General features: G+C 35.6%; 1 protein-coding gene across 1 annotated transcript in view; it reads left to right on the forward strand.

Moving 5' to 3' along the window:
* The first annotated feature begins 313 nt into the window (after nt 1-313).
* CATSPERB (catsper channel auxiliary subunit beta) overlaps nt 314-21,875 on the forward strand; it is an 88,416-nt gene continuing 66,854 nt past the window's right edge. Inside the window, 5 exon segments of the mRNA XM_012773926.3 lie at nt 314-393; nt 10,650-10,738; nt 12,640-12,780; nt 17,375-17,435; nt 19,615-19,710. Of these exon segments, the coding sequence (XP_012629380.3) occupies nt 315-393; nt 10,650-10,738; nt 12,640-12,780; nt 17,375-17,435; nt 19,615-19,710 (466 nt within the window). The 5' untranslated portion in view covers nt 314.

The raw sequence follows: 21,875 nt of genomic DNA on the forward strand, positions 1-21,875 counted from the left end.
AGGTGGGCTTAAACAACAGAAATCTATTTTCTCACAGTTCTGGAGGCTCTCCAACAGTTATCTACGTTGAAGAAAAAAAGCTGAGCCACATCTCTTTCCCAGGTTGCAATCATTTTACTTAAAAATTTATCTTTAATACCAATTAGGGAGTAAATTTAGAGCTTACTTAACCGTTATGTTATCTGCTTTTGTCATATAATACAAACTATTTTTAAGCTGAAGAGATTTCGTTACTACTTTGTAGATATTTATAGCAAATAAACTAAAATTATATTCAGAATAATTGAATGGAAGTAATTCTTATTTTTTATCAGATGGAATCCTCACTTATATATGTTATAATTTTACTTTTGAAGATATTTGAATTTTCATCAGGAATAATATATAATAAAGGTAAGTTTCAGACTCAGTTTCTGTTTACTCTCAGGAGTTCTCATTTCTGTCCTTTCTTCATTTACAGTTAAAATGTTTTCTATTAGTATTTTTTCTTTACGTTACCTTCCAGTTGTTTCCTGGTATTATCTATTATACTCTGGTCTAGAGGCTTCTAATAATATCACTTTGAACCTATTGTTATTAAGTTGTATACATAGAGACTTTTCTCTTTTTATAGTATTTCATCACTTAGAAGTCATAGAATATTTAAAGTTTAATTTTATATTTTCAAAACCTTGTGTATTTGAACAGACATTTAAAAATTCTTCCATGAATGTGTGTGTAGCATGAATTATAAACTGAATTACAACACTAGTGGATTGAGATTGGAGAGAATTTTCTGAAAGTAATACAGAGATTGAATTAGTCAATAGGACTTTTATGCTGATAAGAAAGATACAGGGAGGGCACCTTTGTCATAGGAAATTTATGTCCTGCTTTAGGTAGAAGGGGGAAGGGCAGAAAGCCCTTTTTGCATCTGCTATTTCTAAATTGCCTTCAGCTCAATGTAATCATTGTGCCAAAGTAGCACATTTGGGGGTGGCATGTTCTGATTTCCTACAGCAATATTATATAAAATGGATTAGTGCAGAGAGAGTTAGTAAGAGTTTACTGCTTCTGGCTTCAATTTCATTGCTGTACAGTAGTGCCTCCTCACCAGCAAGAGATAAATTCCAAGATCCCCTGTGGATAACTGAAACCGTAGATATTACCAAACTCTATATATACTGTTATTTTCCTTTACATAAATACCTATGATGAAGTTTAATTTATAAATTAGACACAGTAAGAGATTAACAATAATAATACAATACAATATAATATAATAGAACAAGTATAACAACATACTATAATAAAAGTAATGTGAATGTGGTCTCTCTCTCTCTCTCTGTGTATCTCAAAATATCTTATTTTACTGTGCTCACCTTTCTTGTGATGATGTGAGATGATACAATGTCTACCTCATGAGATGAAGTGAGGTAAATGACATAGGCATTGCCCATCTTTCTGATACAAACCATTTGAACAGGTTTGAGATCAAAACCACAATGCAATTTGCATTGCGGTTTAGATTTGCATTTCTCTGGTGATTAATGATGTTGAGCATTTTTTATACACCTTTTGGGCATTCATATGACTTCTTTTGAGAAATGCTGTTCAGATTTTTGCTCATTTTAAAATTAGTTTAAAATTGTTATTTTTGCTATTGAGTAGTTTGAGCTCCTTATATATTCTGGTTATTAATCCCTTGTCAAATGGATAGTTTGCAAATATTTTCTCCAAATCTGTGGGTTATCTCTTTACTTTGTTGATTGTTTCCCTTCTTACGCAGAAGCTTTTTAGCATTATGTGATCCCACTTGTCTATTTTTTGCTTTGGTTGCCTGTGCTTTTGAGGTCTTACAATAGAAATCTTTGCCCAGACCAAAGTCCCTGGAGCATTTCCCTAATGTTTTCTTCTAGTAGTTTCATAATTTCAGATCTTAGATTCAAGTCTTTAATCTATTTTGATTTGATTTTGTGTATGGTGAAAGATAGGGGTCCAATTTCATTCTTCTGCACATAGTTATCCAATTTTCCTAGCACAATTTATTGAAAAGACTATCCTTTTTCCATTGTAAGTTCTTGGTACCTTCATCAAAGATGAGTTGGTTGTAAATGTGTGGATTTATATTTGGGTTCTCTATTCTGTTCCATTGATCCATGTGTCTGTTTTTATGCCGGTACCATGCTGTCTTGATTACTATAGCTTCGTAATAAATTTTGAACTCAGGTAGTGTGATGCTTCCAGCTTTGTTGTTTTTGCTCAGAATCGCTTTGGTTATTTGGGGTCTTTTGTGGTTACATATAAATTTTAGATACATATGTAACCACATTATATGTGGTTACATATAAATATCCTAAAATTTTTAGGATATAAAAATTTTTATATCCTAAAAATTTTTCTGTTGCTGTGAAGAATGTCATTGGAATTTTGATAGGGATTGCATTGAATCTATAAATTGCTTTAGGTAGTACTGTCACTTTAATATCAATATTTATTATTATTTAATATTATTAATATTATTTAATTAGAATTATATTTAATTATAATCTTTAATTTATATAATTTAATTATAATCTTTAATTTATATAATTTAATTATATTTAATTATAATATTAATGTTTGTTAATATTATTTAATATTAATCTATCATTAATTTAATATTAATTAATTTAATATTAATCTTCCAATCCATGTGTATGGAAATGTTTAACCATGGGTGTGTCAGAGATGGCCTTTATTATTTTGAGGCATGTTTCTTCTATACCCATTTTTATGAAGATTTTATCATAAAGGAATGTTGAATTTTATCAAATGATTTTTTCACATTTATTGAAATAATCTTATGGTTTTTGTTCTTGATTCTGTTAATGTGATATGTTACATTTATTTATTTGTATATGTTGAACCATCCTTGCATCATTGGAATGAATCCCACTTGATTATAGTGATTATCTGTTTAATATATTGTTGCATTCGGTTTGCTAGTATTTTGTTGAGGATATTTGCATCTATATTTATTGTGGATATTGGCCTATCATTTTCTTTTTTTGTTGTGTCCTTATTTGGTTTTGGTATCAGGGTAATGCTGGCCTTGTAGAAGAACTTTGAAAATATTCCTTCCTCTTTAAGTTTTTTTTTTTTTTTTGAAGTGTTCAAATAGGATTGGTATTAGTTCTTCTTGAAATGTTTGGTAGAATTCAGCAGTAAAAGTAGCAGGTTCTGGGCTTTTCTTTGATGGTAGACTTTTTATTACACTTTCAATGTCATTATTCTTTGGTTTGTTGAGGTTTTCTATTTCTTTATGGTTTAGTATTGGTAGGTTGTATGTGTCCAGGAATTTATCATTGCTTCTAGGTTTTCTAATTTTTTGGGATATATTTTTTCAAAATAGTCTCTAATAATTCTTTGTATTTCTGTGGTATCAGTTGTTATGTCTCCTTTTCCATTTCAGATTTTATTTGGGCTTCTCTCTCTTTTTCTTAGTATAGCTAAAGGTTTGTTGATCTTGTTTAACTTTTTTAAAAAACAACTTTTGTTTTGTGGATCTTCTGTATTTTTATCTCAAATTTACTTATTTATGCTCTGAGCTCTATTATTTCGTTCCTTCCACCAATTTTGAGTTTGGTTTGTTCTTGCTTTTCTAGTTCCTTGAGGTGTATCATTAGGTTGTTAATTTGCAGTCTTTCTACTTTTTTGGTATAGGCATTTATTGCTATAGACTTCCCTCTTTGTACTGCTTTTTATGTCTCCCACAGATTTTGGTGTGTTGTATTTTTATTTTCATTTGTTTCAAGAATTTAAAAAATTCCCTTCTTATTTTCTTCATTGACCCTTCGTGTTGTTTAATTTCCATATGTTTATGTATTTTGTGAGGTTCTTCTTGTTATTGATTTCTAGTTTTACTCCATTGTGGACAGAGAAGATATTTGATATGATTTCTATTTTTTAAAATTTGTACAGACTTGTTTTGTGGCCTGAGATATGGTGTATACTGGAAAATGTTCCATGTGCTGATGAAAAGTATGTGTATTCTGTAGCAGTTGGGTAAAATGCTCTGTAGATGTCAGTTAGGCCTATTAGATCTAATAATTAGTTTAACTCTGCTGTTTCTTTGTTAATTTTCTGTCTGGATCTTCTATCCATAACTGAGCATGGGTGATAAAGTCTACTACTCTGATTGTATTACAGTTTATCTCTCCCTTTAGGTCTATTATGTTTGCTTTATATATTTCAGAGCTTCAGTTTGGGGTACACAGTTAATGTTATATCCCTTGCTGAATTTACTCCTTTATCATTATATAATGACCCTCCTTGTCTTTTTTTAAATAGTCTTTGATTTGTAGTCTATTTTATCTAATAAGAGTATAGCTATTTCTGTTCTTCTGTGGTTTCCAGTTGCATATATTAATAATATCGTTTTCCACCCCTTAACTTTCAGTCTATGTGTGTCTTTATAATTGAAGTGGGTTTCTTGAAGCCAGCTTATAGTTGGGTCTTGTTTCTTTATCTATTCATCCACTCTATGCCTTTTAACTGGAGAATTGAGACCATTTACATTCATTGTTATTATTCATAAGTATGGGTTTACTCCTACCATTATATTGCTTGTTTTCTGGTTGTTTTCAGACTCCTCTCTTCCTTTCTTCCTTTGCAGTTAAGTGAATATCTCTGGTAGTATGTTTTAATTTGTTGCTTTTTATTTTTAGTGACTCTATTATAGGTTTTTTATTACCATAAGGCTTACAAAAGCATTTTATAGATACAGCAAGTTATTTTTAAGACATGACAACCTGTCTTAGAACACAAATAAAAGAATAGAAATAAACAAAAACAAAAAACACAAAAAATTCTATACTTTAAGTCCATCTCCCCCCATTTTTACTCTTACTTGTATCAATGTACATATTTTTAAATTATTAATACCCTTCTCTTAACAGGTTGTTGTAGCTGTTATTCTTTCTCAAAGATTTATCTTTTAGGCTTCATGCCAAAGTTATGGGTGGATTGCACATCAAAAATATAGTAGTACAGTATTCTGGATTTGTCCATGTACTTAATTTTACCAGTGGATTTTATATCTTGAAAATTTTTCTTTTGCATATTAGTACTTTCTTCTTTCAGATGGAAGAGTTTCCTTTAGGATAATATTTCTTGGAAGATGGTCTAGTGGTGATAAATTTGCTCAGCTTTGTGTGTCTGTGGAAGTCTTTAGTTCTCCTTCAAATTTGCCTGACAAATAGTCTTGGGTTGCAGTTCTTTTCTTTGTGCACTTTGAAAATGTTGTTCCACTCAGTCTTGGCCTGTAGAGTTTCCGTGGAGAAGTCTGTTGCCAGTTGAATTGGAGCACCTTTATATGTATTTTGCTTCTTATCTCTCACTGCTTTTAGGACCTTCTCTTTGTCTTTGACCTTTGAGAGTTTGATTATTAAATGCCTTGGGGTAGTCTTATTGGGTTCAATCTGTTTGGTGATCTAAGATCTTCCTATACATGAGTATCTATATCTTTCTCAAGTTTTGGAAAGTTTTCTGTTATTATTTCTTTAAATAATTTTTCTGCTCCTTGCTCTTGCTCAGTTCCCTCTTGAACATCAATTATTCCTAGATACAGTCTTTTGAGGTAACTATCTAGATCTTGTAGGTGGTCTTCATTTCTTTTCATTCTTTTTTGTTTTCTTCTCTGGCTGTGTACTTTCAAATAGCCAATCTTTGAGCTAATTCTTTCCTCTGCTTGATTCATTCTGCCGTTGAAAATCTCTAGAGTTTTTCATTTCATCAAATATATTTCTTAGTTTCAAAATTTCTATTTTTTCTGTTATTTTAATTTTTCTGTTAAATTTTTGAATTGCTTTTCTGTATTATCTTGGGGATCACTGAATTTCCTTAAAACTGCTGTTTCAAATTCTTGGTCCAAGAGCTCACAAATCACCATTTTATCAGAGTAAGTCATTGAAGTTTTGCTTTGTCCTTTTGGGGATGTCATGGCTTCCTGTTTGCTGTTGTTTCTTGTGGATATAAATCTATGTCTCTGCCTTGGAGGATTAGTTATTTATGCCAGTTTTCCCTGTCCAGCTTGTTTGGGTTTCCCTTGAATATATTTATTTAGCAAATCTTCAGTGCTAGGTTGCTACCTCCTTTTTAGCTCTAGGTGGTACCTTAAATGCAGATTTGCCTTGGCTCTAGCAAATGATCAGAGCACTGCTTATCCCAAATGGAGGAGGTCCCAAAGGGATAATCCTGATAGTGTGGGAAGGCTGGCTATAGGGTTTCAAAGGGAAAATACCTCCTATAGTCACTCTTATTTGGAACATCTCCTTTGGCTGAGATACAGAGTAGAGTTTACAGTATGGGTCTGGTAGTCCCATCTCCTTTGCTTGTCTCTGCCTGTCCCCAGAGATATTTCTGCCTTCAGGCAGTCATGATGCTACCCATGGGTTAAAGGAAGGACAGGTTTCCTGCCAGGCAACCTGAGAAGGTGACTGTAAGGAAGCCGGGCCTTCGTCGGTCTTCTGCAGCCAAGCCCAAAACCGTCAACGGCAGGTCTGGGGGTGGAAGGACTGACCCTCTAGACCTTTGTCCCAAGGGGCAATCACTCTTCCAATGTCCCTCTTGACCACAGGCCGGACAAGGCTTACTGGGCTGACGTGGCTGCGGGCATCTGTTGGCCCAGTGGCCTTCCTTACCACACTTGAAGCAGGTGCCTGGCGGAGTGCGGCTGGTTGCTTTAGACGAAGTCGATGGCTTTCCGGGCCCCACTGGCCGCAGGGCTGCAACCAAGGCTTGGGCTTGCAGGTGTGCCTTTTGGTGGGCACGGGCTTTCTTTTGGGCCTCTGCCTGTTTATCTCGGGAATTAAAGATTTTAAATGCCATGTTCACCAGGTCTCAGATGGGGGTCTGAGGGCCTTCTTCTGCCTTTTTAAGTTTGCGTCTAATGTCAGAGGAGGACTGAGTGATAAAGTGAGTTGCAAGGACGGTGGCGCCTGCTGGGGAAGTGGGGTCTAAGCGGGTATATTGGATGAGAGCATCCGTAAGGCGGCTGAGGAAGGCCGCGGGATTTTCATCTGGCTTTTGAGTGATTTCTCTAAGCTTATTAAAATTAACTGCCCGATGGGCAGCGGCCTGGAGACCAGCAAGAATGCATTGCAGCATGCGATCTCGGCGGGTTCTACCATCTCGGCCGGCGGGGGTGTCTGGCTGGTATTCCCACCCTGGCTCACTGCGTGGGACAGCCTCGGCCCCGACCGGCATGGTGCAGTCTGCTAGGTGGACATGATCAGCATGTCCCTGAGCTGCCGTCCAGACACGTTCCTTTTCATTAGGAGTAAGAGTAGAAGCCAGAATAACAAAAATATCATGCCAGGTCAAATCATATGCTTGTGTAAGATAGCGGAACTCTTTGGTGTAGGCTGTGGGGCCGTTAGAAAAGGAGCCTAAACGCTTATCAATCTGAGAGAGATCAGAAAGGGAGAAGGGAACATGGACGTGCACGACCTCTTCGGCACTGGCTACCTCTCTCAGGGGACAGAGAAGGGTTTGGTCTGAGGGCCCTGCATGGGATCGAGTGTGGTGACTGACAGGGGATGTTGGCAGAGAGCCAGCACAAGCAGTAGCAGAGGACAGTGGGGCACTAGGAGGAGGAGGAGGAAGAGGACCCAGATATAGTGGAGGCTGAGCAGGGGGAGAGGTAAGGGAGTCAGGAGGGTCAGAAAAGGTGGAAGAGGTTTCTAACGGGTCCTTCGGCTGAGAGGTAGAAGAGGCCAAGGACGGTGAAGGACTCAGTGCAAGGAGGATTTGTGACGGGTCACAGGTCTGACAGAGGGAAGGACGGGAACGCAGATGGGAGAAAGCCTGGACATAAGGGATCTCCCACCATTTGCCATTTTGGTGACAAAAGTTGTCGAGATCTTGTAAAATTTTAAAATTGAAAGTCCCATTTTTAGGCCATTGTGACCCATTGCCTTAATTTGTACATCGGCCAGGCGGTGTTACAATAGAAAATGAGTCGCTTGGGCCGAATATTAGACTTGAGGCCCAGGGCTGCAAGATTGGCTAAAAGACAGCCCAGAGGCGTGTTAGATTTGATTTTGGAGGGTTGACTGCCCATGGTGTCCTAGTCCAATGAGGGAAGAATGAGATCGGGAGCCGGCGTCCCAGGTCACCGATCAGGCCTTGGAGAGAAGGCTCTGAGCCTTGGAAAGGGCCAACTGAGTGGATCAGGCGTCCCTGAGGCACTCCGGTCCTTGTAAATCCTTACGGATGGAAGGACTGACTGAGGGGCTCGGGCGTCCCCGAGACACTCAGGTCCTTATAAATCCTTACGGATGGAAGGACTGACTGAAGGGCTCAGGCGTCCCCGAGACACTCAGGTCCTTATGGTGGAGGATCTCTGACTTGGGCTATGGACAGAGACCCTGGAATGGACTCATTGGGCTAGGAACACAAGGGCAGAGGGACTTACCCTGGCCAATTGGTCGGCTGGCGTCCGGTGGAGGTCCCGGTCCGAGGTCTGGATGACACGAGAGGGGACGGCGCGACCACGGCCCTGAGGCAGGCCGGTGCAGCCAAGACTCCCCTCCCGGGTTTCAGCACCAAATGTAAGGTTTCGGCGGTGGCGAAAAGAAAAGAGACACAGAAAGAGAAAGAGTAGGGGGGGCCAAACCACGTGGCTTTATTATACACTCGTGGACGAGGTTCTGGGGCCCCAAGAGCGGGGGCCCCGGAAGTCGCCGCAGTTTGAAGGGGCTGAGGCCTTTTATATCCTTTGGGCCTGGCTAGGGACTTTTGGCGGGAAGAGCTGGGGATTTTAGGAGGGGCTGGAGGTGTTTGTGGAATCCAGGAGCCAAAACATTCTTATCTAGGTGGACATCTGGGTGTGGATTTTCTCAGCAGGGCCTGACAGTTTTGTCCTTGGCGGGTCTGGTCTCATGAGTCTTCTCTTTTTGATCTAGGGAAGGGAGGGGGCCCGCCACCAGCCTTACAGTGACAAAACTGGTTGACCATCTCAAGAGTTGAGGGGAGTTTTTTCACATGGTTGTTGCCTGGCAGAATGGGTGAGGGTGCTTCACAGATATGGAAGTCTGGATCTTCTACTGTCTGCTCAGAGTTTCTCCACAGAGTTTCTCCAGTTCCCCAGGAACTGGCTCATCCTCACACTTGAGCTCTGATTGTTGCTGGTGAAGATCTTGGTGCTGTATATTTGTTTTTGTTTCTGTTTTCTTTTGTCAGGGGGTCAGAAGACAACTTGCTTCATGCTGCCATTTTGGAACCAGCAAGTAATTTTATTTTTATCTCCCATTTAAATCCAATCCTTGACATTGTTCTTCCTCTGTTCCTAGATGTATATTTGGGCTGGCTTCAAGATTTATTTGGTTATAAGTAGGTAATTCAAGCAGTTCTCCAAGCATTTCAAATTTCAAAGCAGTTTTGCATTGTAATTGTTGTAAAATGTCCAAGCTCATGTAACAGTTAAAACTTAATTCTTGTTTTATATTTGAAGTGTCCTCCCTTCATCCTGTTTGGGCTTCTGTTGGTGGGAAACCTGTAGTTAAAGAAGAAATGTTAAGATCAGCTTTTCCTTTTCTCCACCTAGTATTTAGGTTCCTTTTCATTGTCTTACTAACCTTAGGTTTGACCTTTACTGCTCCAGGGCTGTAGCCAGGGAGGGAGAAGTAGGGGGAGTAGCATAGTTCCTACCTAACTGGCTCTGATGTGACCATCTGACACCTGCACTTTCTGATTCCAGCAGCTGGTGTAAAGCTGACCTCAATCTCTGGTCACTTGAATGAGTTCTTCACAGCCTCCTCCCCTTCATTATGTTATCAGGAATCTCTTATCTACAGTTCTTCTAACAAAGGCAAACTTCTCCATTCTCACTGGTAATTTATTCCTTTATCAGCTCCTAAAACTCCAGCTTTGCCTTTAAATTCTTTCTGTTGAGATCCAGTTGCCACTCAGAGACACCTGTGAGGACAGGATCCTAGATGACCCCAGACTAGTTCTTTCTCACAAGTGGCCTACATCTGGCCACAGGAAACATTCATACATCTTTTGCCCTAGCAAATTTTGGTTGTGCAGGACTCCCAACATAGCCATCTCTTTTTTGTCAAACCATCTCCTTTTCTCTTGACCAAATCATCTCTTGTTTTTTAGATTTTCTAAGCAGGACTCTGAGTTTGTGCCCCAAACTGCAGGGTACATGTTACATTTTTGAGTGTGCCCTTGATAGCCTCTTTCCTCAGACTCAAGGTAAGGAGAAGCGATACCCCTCCCAACATCTTCATATTAGTAGCTCTCTCTCAAAACAAATTTTCTCTGCACTCTCCAATTTCCCACCCTTATATAGCCTCATCAAGGGTGAAGAGTTGAAGTGTCAAGAGCTGGTATTTGTCTAACTCTAAAAATTTTGCATCCTCATCTAGCCTGTGTTATCTCAGTACTTCAGCCAAGACTTTCTTTTTAGTGTCCTGATGCCACATCTTAAAACAACAACAACAACAACAAAAAACAATGGTGGAAGATTTGAATTTTATCTAGAGTAAAGTGGATTTAAAGTATACAATTATAATTCCTATTCTTTAAAAATATTTTGTCAGTTTTAAAAATATGATGCTTTTAATGGAAATTCTTCTTATCAGTGACCTAAAAATATATGTATATATTTTATTATTTAGATGTTACGGATAAACGCTTTGCTTGTTCTAGCAAAGGGTTCCCCAAAGTGAATGAAATAATCAAGTTGTATCTTACCTCAGAAAACTTGGTAAGTTCCACTAATAGCATGTATTATGACCCTTCACTTTCCTTTGAAGTCCATCTGTAAAACCAATTTGGGAGGGGAAATTCTATATAAATAATAATCTTTTCTACCTTGCTATTCCACATCCACTTGGATTAGGTAAAATGGGTGCTTTTGTTTTCTTTCCTTTTTTTAAAAAATGCCTCCTCCTTCCTTTTTAAAAAGATTGGCTATAACAATCTTCATTTTTTATGGAGTTGATTTGTCCTTTTGAAGTTTGACAGATGTAGCCTATTAGAGAAAAGAAAGTTACCTCACATGACCTTGAGAAAGAATCTTTTCCTTGTATAACAAGTACCACATTGCAGTTGTCTTTTTGGATAAGGGATGATATGATTCTTTGGTTAAAATAATGGGGATTTAAAAAAAACACAACAAAATAAAATAAAGCAAACTATTAACATAGCCATGATAACAAAAACATAAGTTAATAAAAAACATACAGATTGCCTAAAAGTTTATGATAAATATAATAAAAACAAAGAAAAACTCTCCATGAGAATAGATACATTTATCCCTCAGTCTGCTTTGACTTAGATCCCAATTCTTTCTTGATATGCCAAATATATATTTAAGTTTTGTACTTGCAACTATCATGAAGTGCAAGCCCTTTGAGCCAAAAATGCCTTGGTTATTTGTGGTTATATATTATGGAAAAAGAATGGGCTCTGGATAAAGACAGACTTACAGAGCTGGTGTCAAATCTTGGTCCTGCCATATATGGTCTGTGTCCCTTGGGGCAGGTTACCTAACCTCTCAGAACTTCAGTTTTTTCCTCTTAAAAGACAATTATAACCTGTTTTGGATAGTTGTGATCTGATAGTTCTAGTAGTAGTATTATTAGTAATAATATTAATAACTAACATTTATAAAGTATTTATGTATATCAAGCATTTTTCAAAGTGTTTTATGTTCATTATGAGATTTAATATTCATATTTAATCTTCCTTGAGGTAAGTACTATTGTCCTTTACCTTGATAACACTGTTAAAATTGTACTTTCCTTCTAAACTCCTATACTCTCAAACTGCCTTTCCTGCTTTATACTTATAATTTATTCTACATTTATTTTACTTTTCTATCTTCTTTCATTCATCTACTAACCATCCACCAATCCATCCATCCTGTTTGTCTCCCTGCCAATCCATATTCAAATGTAAATTTCACAAGAGCAGAGATTTTTGTCTGTTTTAGTCACTTCTGTATCTGAATCACTTATAACACAGGCAATTCATTGTAAGGCCCAGTAGATATTTTTGGAATGAATATGTTTCCCTGTATTTTAGATAGGGAAACTGAAACTCAGATACAGAACTTGTCCAAAATAATCGTTACTACTAAGAGAACTAATCAAAATAAAGCTTTTAGTATCTGTTTCATGTTAGTTTTCAGTAAAATCCACCATTTGTGATTGCTACATTTTCAAATACCTTCTCAAAATTAGGAAATAGTCAATAAAAATGCAGTAAGATGATCTTTGCTTTATATGTTTGCTTCCTTTTTTATTTACACGCAAAATGATATTTTAATAAAATTCAAATTTCTACATGTGATAGCATGTGGCTTTGATTCTATGTTTACTACATGTATTATAATATCTATTACCATATCTAGGATAGATAATATTATTATAAGGATGAAACCTTTATGACACTAGCATAATAGGTTACTGAGTTCTGAAAGTATACTTTTAAAATTAGATTTTTTTTTTCCTACCTACAGATGGGAATTACTAAAGGTAGCAATGTTTAGTAGCATCTACTTTTCACAGAGGAGTATCTTAATTTAAAAGTCCAACTTTTAAATTAATGTAATATGTGTCTCTCTGTCAAAGTGTTATTGCATTTTTTCTCTCTTTCCTAAAGAAAGTCCAGTGTTTTTTCCAAACTGAAAATGAGATTTCTTCAAAAGGAATGCTGAGTGTGTTCACATCAGGAGGACTTGCTCCCAGCTTGGGAATCATGAATAGTACCTATAATGGCATCTTCCACTTTAATTTGTCATTGGTAATTATATTTTATTTTATTCTGTGATATGTCAGTAACAAGAATCATATTCTTCTTCCTCATAGGATGTTTTCTTAAAAAATAGGCAATTCACTAATATTACATCTATGTATGTTTTAAACCCAATAATACAATGTTATACTTTTTGCCTTATACAGTCATATATTTTTAAAGAAATTAAAAGAAGAAAAAATAGTTTTTGTCCCATTTACCTACACATTTACTATTTATACTGTTCTTCATTCTGTTCTGTTCTGTAGCTACAAGTTGCCATCTGGTGTCACTTTCCTTCATCCTGAAGAACTTCTTTTAGCATTTCATACAATGCGTATCTGCTGACAATGAATTCTCTGGGCTTTTGTCCCCCTTGAAAGAGTCTTTATGTCTTTGAACAGCTTTATTAAGATATAATTCATATACCATACAATTCACCTAATTAAATTATAAAATTAAATGATTTTAGTATATTCATAGAGTTGTGCAACCATCTCTATTATCTAATTCCAGAACATTTTAATCACCCTGAAAAGACAGCTCATAACTATTAACAATCATTCCCCATTGTCCCCTCTACTCCCCAGCCCTAGGAGACCACTGATCTTCTATCTATAGATTTGCTTATTATGAACATTTTATGTAAATGAAATATAATATGTAGTGTTTGTGACTGGCTTCTTTCAGTTAGCATAATGTGTTCAAGGTCCATCTCTGCTGTGGTGTATATCAGTACTGCATTCCTTTTTATGGCTGAGTAATAATATCCCATTACATAGATAACACATTTTGTTTATCCATTTATCAGTTGAACATTTGGGTTGTTCCACTTTTTGGCTATTATGAGTAATGTTGCTGTGAACGTTTACATAAAGGTTTTTGTGTGAAAATATGTTTTCATTTCTCTTAGATGCATAGCTAGGAATGGAACTGCGAAGTCATTTGGCAACTCCATCTTTAACTTTTTGAGGAACTACCAGACTGTTCTCTAAAGTGGTTGTCCTATTTTACATTCCCACCAGCAGCTTATTAAGGTTCCAATTTCTCCATATCCTCACCAACACTTTTTTCATCTGTGTTTTTTTAAGTAGCCATATCCTAGTATGGATATTAGCAGGTATAAAGTGCTATCTCATTATGGTTTTGATTTGCATTTTCCTAATGACTAATGATGTTGAGTACCTTTTCATGTATTTACTGCCCACTTGAATATCTTTGGGGAAATACCTATTCAGATTCTTTGCCCATTTTTAATTGGGTTGTATTTTTATTATTGAGTTGTAGAAGTTCTTTTCTTATCAGACATGATTTGCAAATATTCTCTCCCATTCTGTGGGTTGTCTTTTCATTTTCTTGATAGTGTCCTTTGATGCATGAAATTTTTTTGATGGAAGTCCATTGTATCTATTTTTAATTCTGTTGCTTGTGCTTTTGGTGTCATAACATGGAAAACCATTGCCTGATCCAAGGTCATGAAAATTTACCCTATGTTTTCTTCTAGGAGGTTTATAATTTTAGCCTTTACATTTAAGTCTTTGATCCATTTTGAGTTTATTGTTGTATAGGATGTGAGGAGGAAGTCCATATTCCTTCTCTTGCATGTGGATATTCAGCTGTCCTAGCACCATTTATAGAAAAGCTGTTTTTCTATTGAATCATTATGGTACTTTTGTTCAAAATAAATTGACCATAAATGTGAGAGTTTATTTCTGGATTCTCAATTCTATTGCATTGATCCACATGTCTATTCTTCTGCTAGTATCATGTTGACTTTATTTGTTGCTTTGTACTGTTTTGTTTTTTCTTTTTTGTTTCAACATATTATGGGGGTACAAATGTTTAGGTTATGTATATTGCCCTTGCCCCAACTGAGTCAGAGCTTTTAGTGTGTGCACCCCCTAGATGGTGCACACCACACTCAGTATGTGTGTATATACCCAGCCCCTCCTCCCCAGTCCCATCTGCCCAACACCCAATGAATGTTATTACTATATGTGCACTTAAGTGTTGATCAGTTAAAACCAATTTGATGGTGTGTACAGGTAGTGCTTGTGTTTCCATTCTTGTAATACTTCACTTAGGAGACTGGGTTTCAGCTCTATCCAGGATAATACAAGAGGTGCTACATCACCATTGTTTTCTGTGGCTGAATAGAACTCCATGGTATATATAATATATTCCATATTTTCTTAATCCACTCATGTATTCATGGGCACTTGGGTTGTTTCCACATCTTTGCAATTGTGAATTGTGCTGCTATAAACATTCGAGTGCAGATGTCTTTTTTATAGAATGTCTTTTGTTCTTTTGGGAAGATGCCCAGTAATGGGATTGCTGGATCAAATGGTAGGTCCACTTGTATCGCTTTAAGGTGTCTCTGTATTGCTTTCCACAGAGGTTGCACTACTTTGCAGTCCCACCAGCAATGTATGATTCCTATCTCTCTGCATCTATGCCAACATTTGCCATTTTGGGACTTTTTGATAAAAGCCATTCTCACTGGAGTTAAGTGATACCTCATTGTGGTTCCGATTTGCATTCCCTTGATGATTAGAGATGCTCAGCATTTTTTCATATGTTTGTTGGCCATTAGTCTATCTTCTTTGGCAAAGTTTCTGTTCATGTCCTTTGCCCACTTTTTAATGGGGTTGTTTGATTTTTTTCTTGCTGATTTTCCTGAGTTCTATACAGATTCTAGTTATCAGCCCTTTATTGGGTTTGTAGCATGTTAAGATTTTCTCCCATTCTGTAGGTTGTCTGTTTCCTCTTGTAATCGTTTCCTTGGCTTTGCAAAAGCTTTTTAATTTGATCAGGTCAAGTTTATTTATTTTTGTTGTTGCTGTGATTGCCTTTGGGGTCTTCTTTATCAATTTTTTCCCTAGGCTGATGTCTATAAGAGTTTTTCCAACATTTTCTTCTAGAAATCTTAGTTTCATGCCTCAGGTTTAAGTCTGTAATCCATAATGAGTTGATTTTTGTGTGAGGTGAGAGGTGTGGATCCTGTTTCAGTCTTCTACATGTGGCTATCCAATTTTCCCAGCACCATTTATTGAATAAGGATTTTTTCCCCCCGTGTATGTTTTTGTCTGCTTTGTCAAAGATCAGATGGCTATATGAGGATGGTTTTATATATGGGTTCTCAGTTCTATTCTGCTAGTCTATGTCTCTGTTCTTGTGTGCCATCTTAATAATGTTATGTGTCCCAATGTTTGAACATTTATTTCCATTTATTTATATCTTTAATTTCTTTCAGTGATGTTTTATTTTTTAAGTTCTAATAGGTTTTCAGTGGTCTTCTGAATTTTGTTTCTGAATGAGAAGTCAGCTGTTAATTTTATTATTGTTTCCTGTGTGTAATGTGTCATTTTTCTCTGGATGCTTTTAAGATTTTCTCTTTGTATTTACCTAGTTAAGGTTATCTAGCCTTCTTGAAGTATAAGTTTACCAGATTTGGAAAGTTTCTGCCATTATTTCTCCAAAAATTTTTTCTTCCTTTTTCTCCATTTTTTTTTTCCTGCTGGGACTCCAGTTATGCACATTTTGGAACACATGACATTGTCCTAGAGGTCTCTAAGACTGTTCATTTTTTAAAATCATTTCCTTATTTTTCATATCAGATAATTTCAATTGCTGTATCTCTAAATTCACTTATTCTTTTGCCATCTCTAACGTGCCATTGAATTTGCTTAGTAAATATTTCACTTCAGTTATTATACTTTTCAGCCTCATTATTGCCACTTGATTTTATTATTATATTTTTCATTTCTGTATTGAGATTCTCTATCCATTCCCATGTTATGACAATATTTTCCTTAAATCTATGCATATATTTGCAATACTCCTTTGAAGTCTTTGTCTGATATCTGGACTCACCCTGAGTCAGTTTATTGTCTACCTTTTTTTTCTGAATATATTATACTTTCCTGTTTCTTTTCATGTCTTATTTTTGGTTGAAAACTGACATTGAAGAAAATAAGTTGTAGCAACTCTGTGTTCTGTTATGTTCTTCTGAAAAATTAACTTTCCTTGGCAAAAACAGCAAATTGTCTCACCTGTGATTTTGGCAGCTGATATCTCTATTCTTTTAGTTTCCACTGCTGATTTTTAAAAAGTGGTCTTCAAGGGATGTCCTCTGCACTTGTATTGCCCAAGTATTTGGGCAGAGTTTATATTTAAATCTTAGAACTCATCATTCTTGCAATTTCTGTGCTCCTGGGATTTTCTTCTTAACCTCCCAAATCCTCTGCCAACCCAAGCTCTGTCTCTGACACATTAGACTAGTAATACTTCAACTTTGTGCTACCTGATCTTGATTGTATGGTATTTCATTATGTGGCTATATTATTATAGATAACTCCTGAACATTTTTGTTATTTCTAATCTTCTGCTATTATAAACAATGCTGCAAAAATATCCATGAATACATTTTATTTCATACATATGTGAGTATACTGCAGGAAAAATTCCTAACAGTAAAGTTGCTATGTAAAAGGTATATGCTTTTTATTTATTTTTTTTAAAAGATAGAGTAGAATATGACAATATAAGTGCTGCTATTAACATTGTGAAACATTGTTTTTTGATGTCTTCTTTATTCAAGTTTAGTGACCGGGTTTACTGGTTGATTGATATTCCTAGAGAAAACATCACACAAAACACAGGTAAGAGTGATCTGAATTAATGCTTTTACTCATAGGTCTTAATTAATAAATTTAACAAATAAAAAACACTTATAGTATTAAAATTATTTGTTATCCTATGTAAATGTTCCATGTCATATTGGTAACATGCTTACTAAAATTTATTTGTAATTCAAATTTAATTAAGCTTCTTATAATTTATCTGACAATCCTATTATAGATTGTTCTGACATACATAACATTAATATTATCCTTTATTTAAAGTAAACTCATTTTCTAGAACCTAAAAGTGCCTTTAAATAAATGATAGCATCAGTACCCATTCATTCTATTAAAATAGTTTTAGATCTCCTTGAAAATATCTAGCATACAGATGAAAAATTGCAAATTTTAACCAAATCCAGCTAAGGGGCAGATCTTATAGGCTCAAGGCTATGTCTATGAGGAATCAAATACATGTGATTTTCAAAAGATACCTTTTCAAAGTGAGATACCATCATCTTGGTTAGTTATCTTAGTGGATAAATGTTTTTTTACCCAAAATAACATGGGTTTTAACAGCCAAATATCTCTCCTATCTGTTTCCATGTAGTGCTACTGTTGTTCTCACTGAATTCTTGAATAGCATGTGAAACAGATGTCTAGGCACACAAATTACCTGAGTAAGTTTGTCTGGAGCTTTGGCCTTGAACTCTTCAGTTTCCAGCTCTGAAGCTACCAGTTAAATACTGTTCACACAGCCTCTTGGCTATTTCATATACATCTTTCATGACATCGACCACATTACACATGAGATCAATGCTTCCTATATGTTTAGGATGAGCAGGGATAGTGTCACTACCAAACAAAAGTGTGCACTGATTAATAAGCATGTGGGAAGAAATACAGCTGGTATAAAACCAATGCAGAAAATATTGGATGTTATCACTAATGAAAGGATCAAACACATAGTTTTCCTTATATTTAATCATTCCATGTACCACTATGCAAACCACATCATTGCTTTTATTTATGATTAAAACAAAACTTACGGAAAGTTAGTGGATCCTCGGGGCTTTTATTTTCATATTCAGTTCAAGAAAGTTCTGCCTATACCAACTTTGAGCCAGTCCTACCGAAGGCCAGTTAAGCAAATTATCTGGCAGAAAACTGACTTCCCTCACTGTGTTAGCCAGTAGCACAGAAATCTCCTTTTGTAGAATCATATATGATGTTCTCTCACACCACATCTCTCCCGAATTCCAGGAACTGCTTGATGGAGAGCAGTGACAGCAAGAGGCACAAATAGCACCTGGTCTACTTGGGTACCAGCTGGTTCACCAGCCACCAGTATAGCCATGGCCTCACCAGGATGGTGCACAGATCTGCCTACATGCTTGGGTGGACATGAGGAACTGTGCAGTCAAACCATGTTCTTCATGAGCGCACTCCAGTTTCAGTTTCAGCCTCAGCTTTGGCCTGTAGGTGCAGCCTTGAGCAGTTCCCAGGCTAAAGCTGCTGATGGCTTCCCCAAGCCATTCTTTCCCTTTTCACTCATCTATGTTCTTATATTTAAAGTGGGTTTCTTAAAAATAGCATATAGTTCAGTCCTGATTTTTAAATCTAATCTAGATATCTGTCTTTTTGGTTGATATTTTCAGACCATTTACATTTAATGTAATTGTTCATATGGATAGTTGTAATGAAATCTACCCCCTTACAGGTTGTTTTCTATTTGTTCCATCTCTTTTGTTTTACTTTTTTTCTCTTTTTTGTCTTCATTCGTATTAATTATTTTTATGATTCCATTTTATCTCCACTATTGGTTTATTATTTATACCTTAAACGTTTTTTAGTGTTCACCCTAGGGTTTACACAATATATTTTAATTAATATGGTTGACTTTTCAATAATATTATCCCACTTCCCAAGAAGTGTCAGAAATTTGCTTTTTGTCATTCCACAACAGTTCTAGGAGAAAAATTATGATCTAAAATATTAGCATTCATTGCTATAGTCATGAGATCACTTCATAATTCCTTTTTCATTATTTTATCAGCAAAATGTTTATAGGAATAACACCAGAAACCTGACATACAATGCAGTCAAAATGGTTGGAAAAGAAAAGATTATCATTGTTGGTAATGTTCATATATCCTTAAATTTCACCAACATGACATATGAAAAAATAGTTGATTATTTGTCTTTTGTTTTCATACAGATATTGCAGCTGTAGAAGAATGGTCAGTAAGGATCACTTTACATCATGGATTAAATATTTATGCTACTGAAGGAACCCTATTGGATAGTATTCGAGGTAAGTGCCAGCAGACAAAAGTAAAATGAAATTCATATATTCTTTCAAAAACCTTTGACATCTACTATATGCCAGACTCTGTACTAAACCCTAGAGATAAAAAATAAATAAATAAGAGATAATCATGACCCTTGATGGGGCAGAAAAAGAATTAAATACATGTGGGTAATCATTAATAGAGGTCGGTAAAGAGTGCTATAGAAATATGGCAATATATCTTTTACTGTGGTCACATTGGGGGTCATTAGCAATGGCTTTATAAAGTTAGTTTTTGTATCTTAGATGCATCTTAGTTAGATATTGTTCATTGCACCACAGTCTTCTTTATGAGGACCACCAGTAAAAATTCTTGCCTAGTCTTAGTAATAACACTTGGGCTTTTCTTATTATTAAAAATTAGTTGTTTTAAGTTTATAAATGCAGAATAATATAACTTATAGGCTTCTCTTTTTCAGTTGTCTGATAGGAAATGTATAGCTCAATTTTTTACTCACCTACAGAACTGTAGTATAAAATTTATTTTAATCCTCGGTTCTGGGTCTTGTGTTTATCCTTACTTTCTTCACCTTCCTTTTTATTTTTATTGTTTTAGTCACATTTGGATATAATGCTAGATAAAATGCATAGCAAAAATAAATAAATATTACATTTTATGGAAAGAATCACCTGGAGAGCTTTAAAAACTGTAAGGATGTCTCAACTCTACTATACACCAATTAAAATCTGATCTCTATAAGTAGGGCCAGGCATCTGTAGTTTTAGAAAATCTTTCCAGGTGATTCTGATATACAGTGAGGATTGAGAACTTCCGTAAAGGAATATGACTGTATGTGTGCCTAACAGACGCGTACAAACCTCTTTAATGCAGCATTGTTTGTAATAAAAAAAAAAAAAAAGAACTGAAAACAACTTAAATGTCTATAAATAGGGGAAAAGGAAAATACATGTTGGTATATTCTGGGTTTTTTTCCCCAAGGAAAAAGATATTTTATTATATAACTATAGTATTCTAACCAAGATTAAGGCATTTAGCATTGAAATAATACTATAACCTAATATTGTAGTTCATATTTAAAGTTAGGGAATAGTCTCAACAATGACTTCTATAGCTATAATTTTCTTGTCCAGAACCCAATCCAGAATCAAAATGCATTTAATTTTCATATCTCTTTAGACTTCTTAAATCTTCAAAAGCTCTTCAGCCTTTGTTTTGCTTTCTTGATAGTGAAATTGTTGAACAACATAGACCATTTATTATATAGAATTTCTATAATTTGGGTTTATGTTAGCTGTTTCAATATATTATTTGTTTATTATTTCAATAGATTTAAGGGGTACAAATGTTTTCGGGGTTTTTTTTTCTATTACATGGATGAGTTGTGTAGTGAAGTCGGGGCTTTTAATGTACCTGGTACCCGAATAGTGTACATTATACCCAACAGATAATTTTTCATCCCTCACCACCTTCCCACCCTGTCCCCCCTTCTGAGTATCTTCTTAGAGCCTTTGTTCATCTGATTCTTTTTTTCCTTATATTTGACTGGCTGGAAAGACTTGTCTTCAAGCTCTGAAATTCTTTCTTCTGCTTGGTCTAGTCTATTCTTAAAACTTTCCACTTTATTTTGTATTTACCTAAATGAATTTTTCATTTCCAGAAGTTCTGTTTGGTTTTATAAAAATCTATGTATTTAACACATTTTTCATTCATTTCCTGAATTATTTTTCTTGAGTTTTTTTAAGTTGATTTTCTCTTGGATCTTATTGACCTTCTTTACAATCCATAATTTGAATTTTTTATCTGTCATTTCAGTGTTTTCATTTTGGTTTGGATCCATTGATTGTTAGAAAGCTGGTGTGATCCTTTTGAAGGGGTCATTACACTCTGTTTTTTTACTTCCAGAGTTGTTACACTGATTCCTTCTCATCTGGAGAGGCTGTTGCTTCTTGTTTTTGAATTTCCTTTTGTTTAGATGGAACTTTTCCCCTTCCTGCTTAAGGGTGTGACTGTAGCATATATTGGGTATGGACCTTTGGCTTTGCTTATGGGTACTTGGGCGGGGGCTAGGTTCTGAATGAGCACTTTGGTTATAGAGAGCCTTAGTGTGGTTTTTTTTTTTCTCATTTTTTCTCACTTGCTAGTATTTGTAGGCTGTAGCGGTTGTATA

Source organism: Microcebus murinus, chromosome 6, assembly GCF_040939455.1.
Source record: "Microcebus murinus isolate Inina chromosome 6, M.murinus_Inina_mat1.0, whole genome shotgun sequence".
Lineage (NCBI taxonomy): Eukaryota > Metazoa > Chordata > Mammalia > Primates > Cheirogaleidae > Microcebus > Microcebus murinus.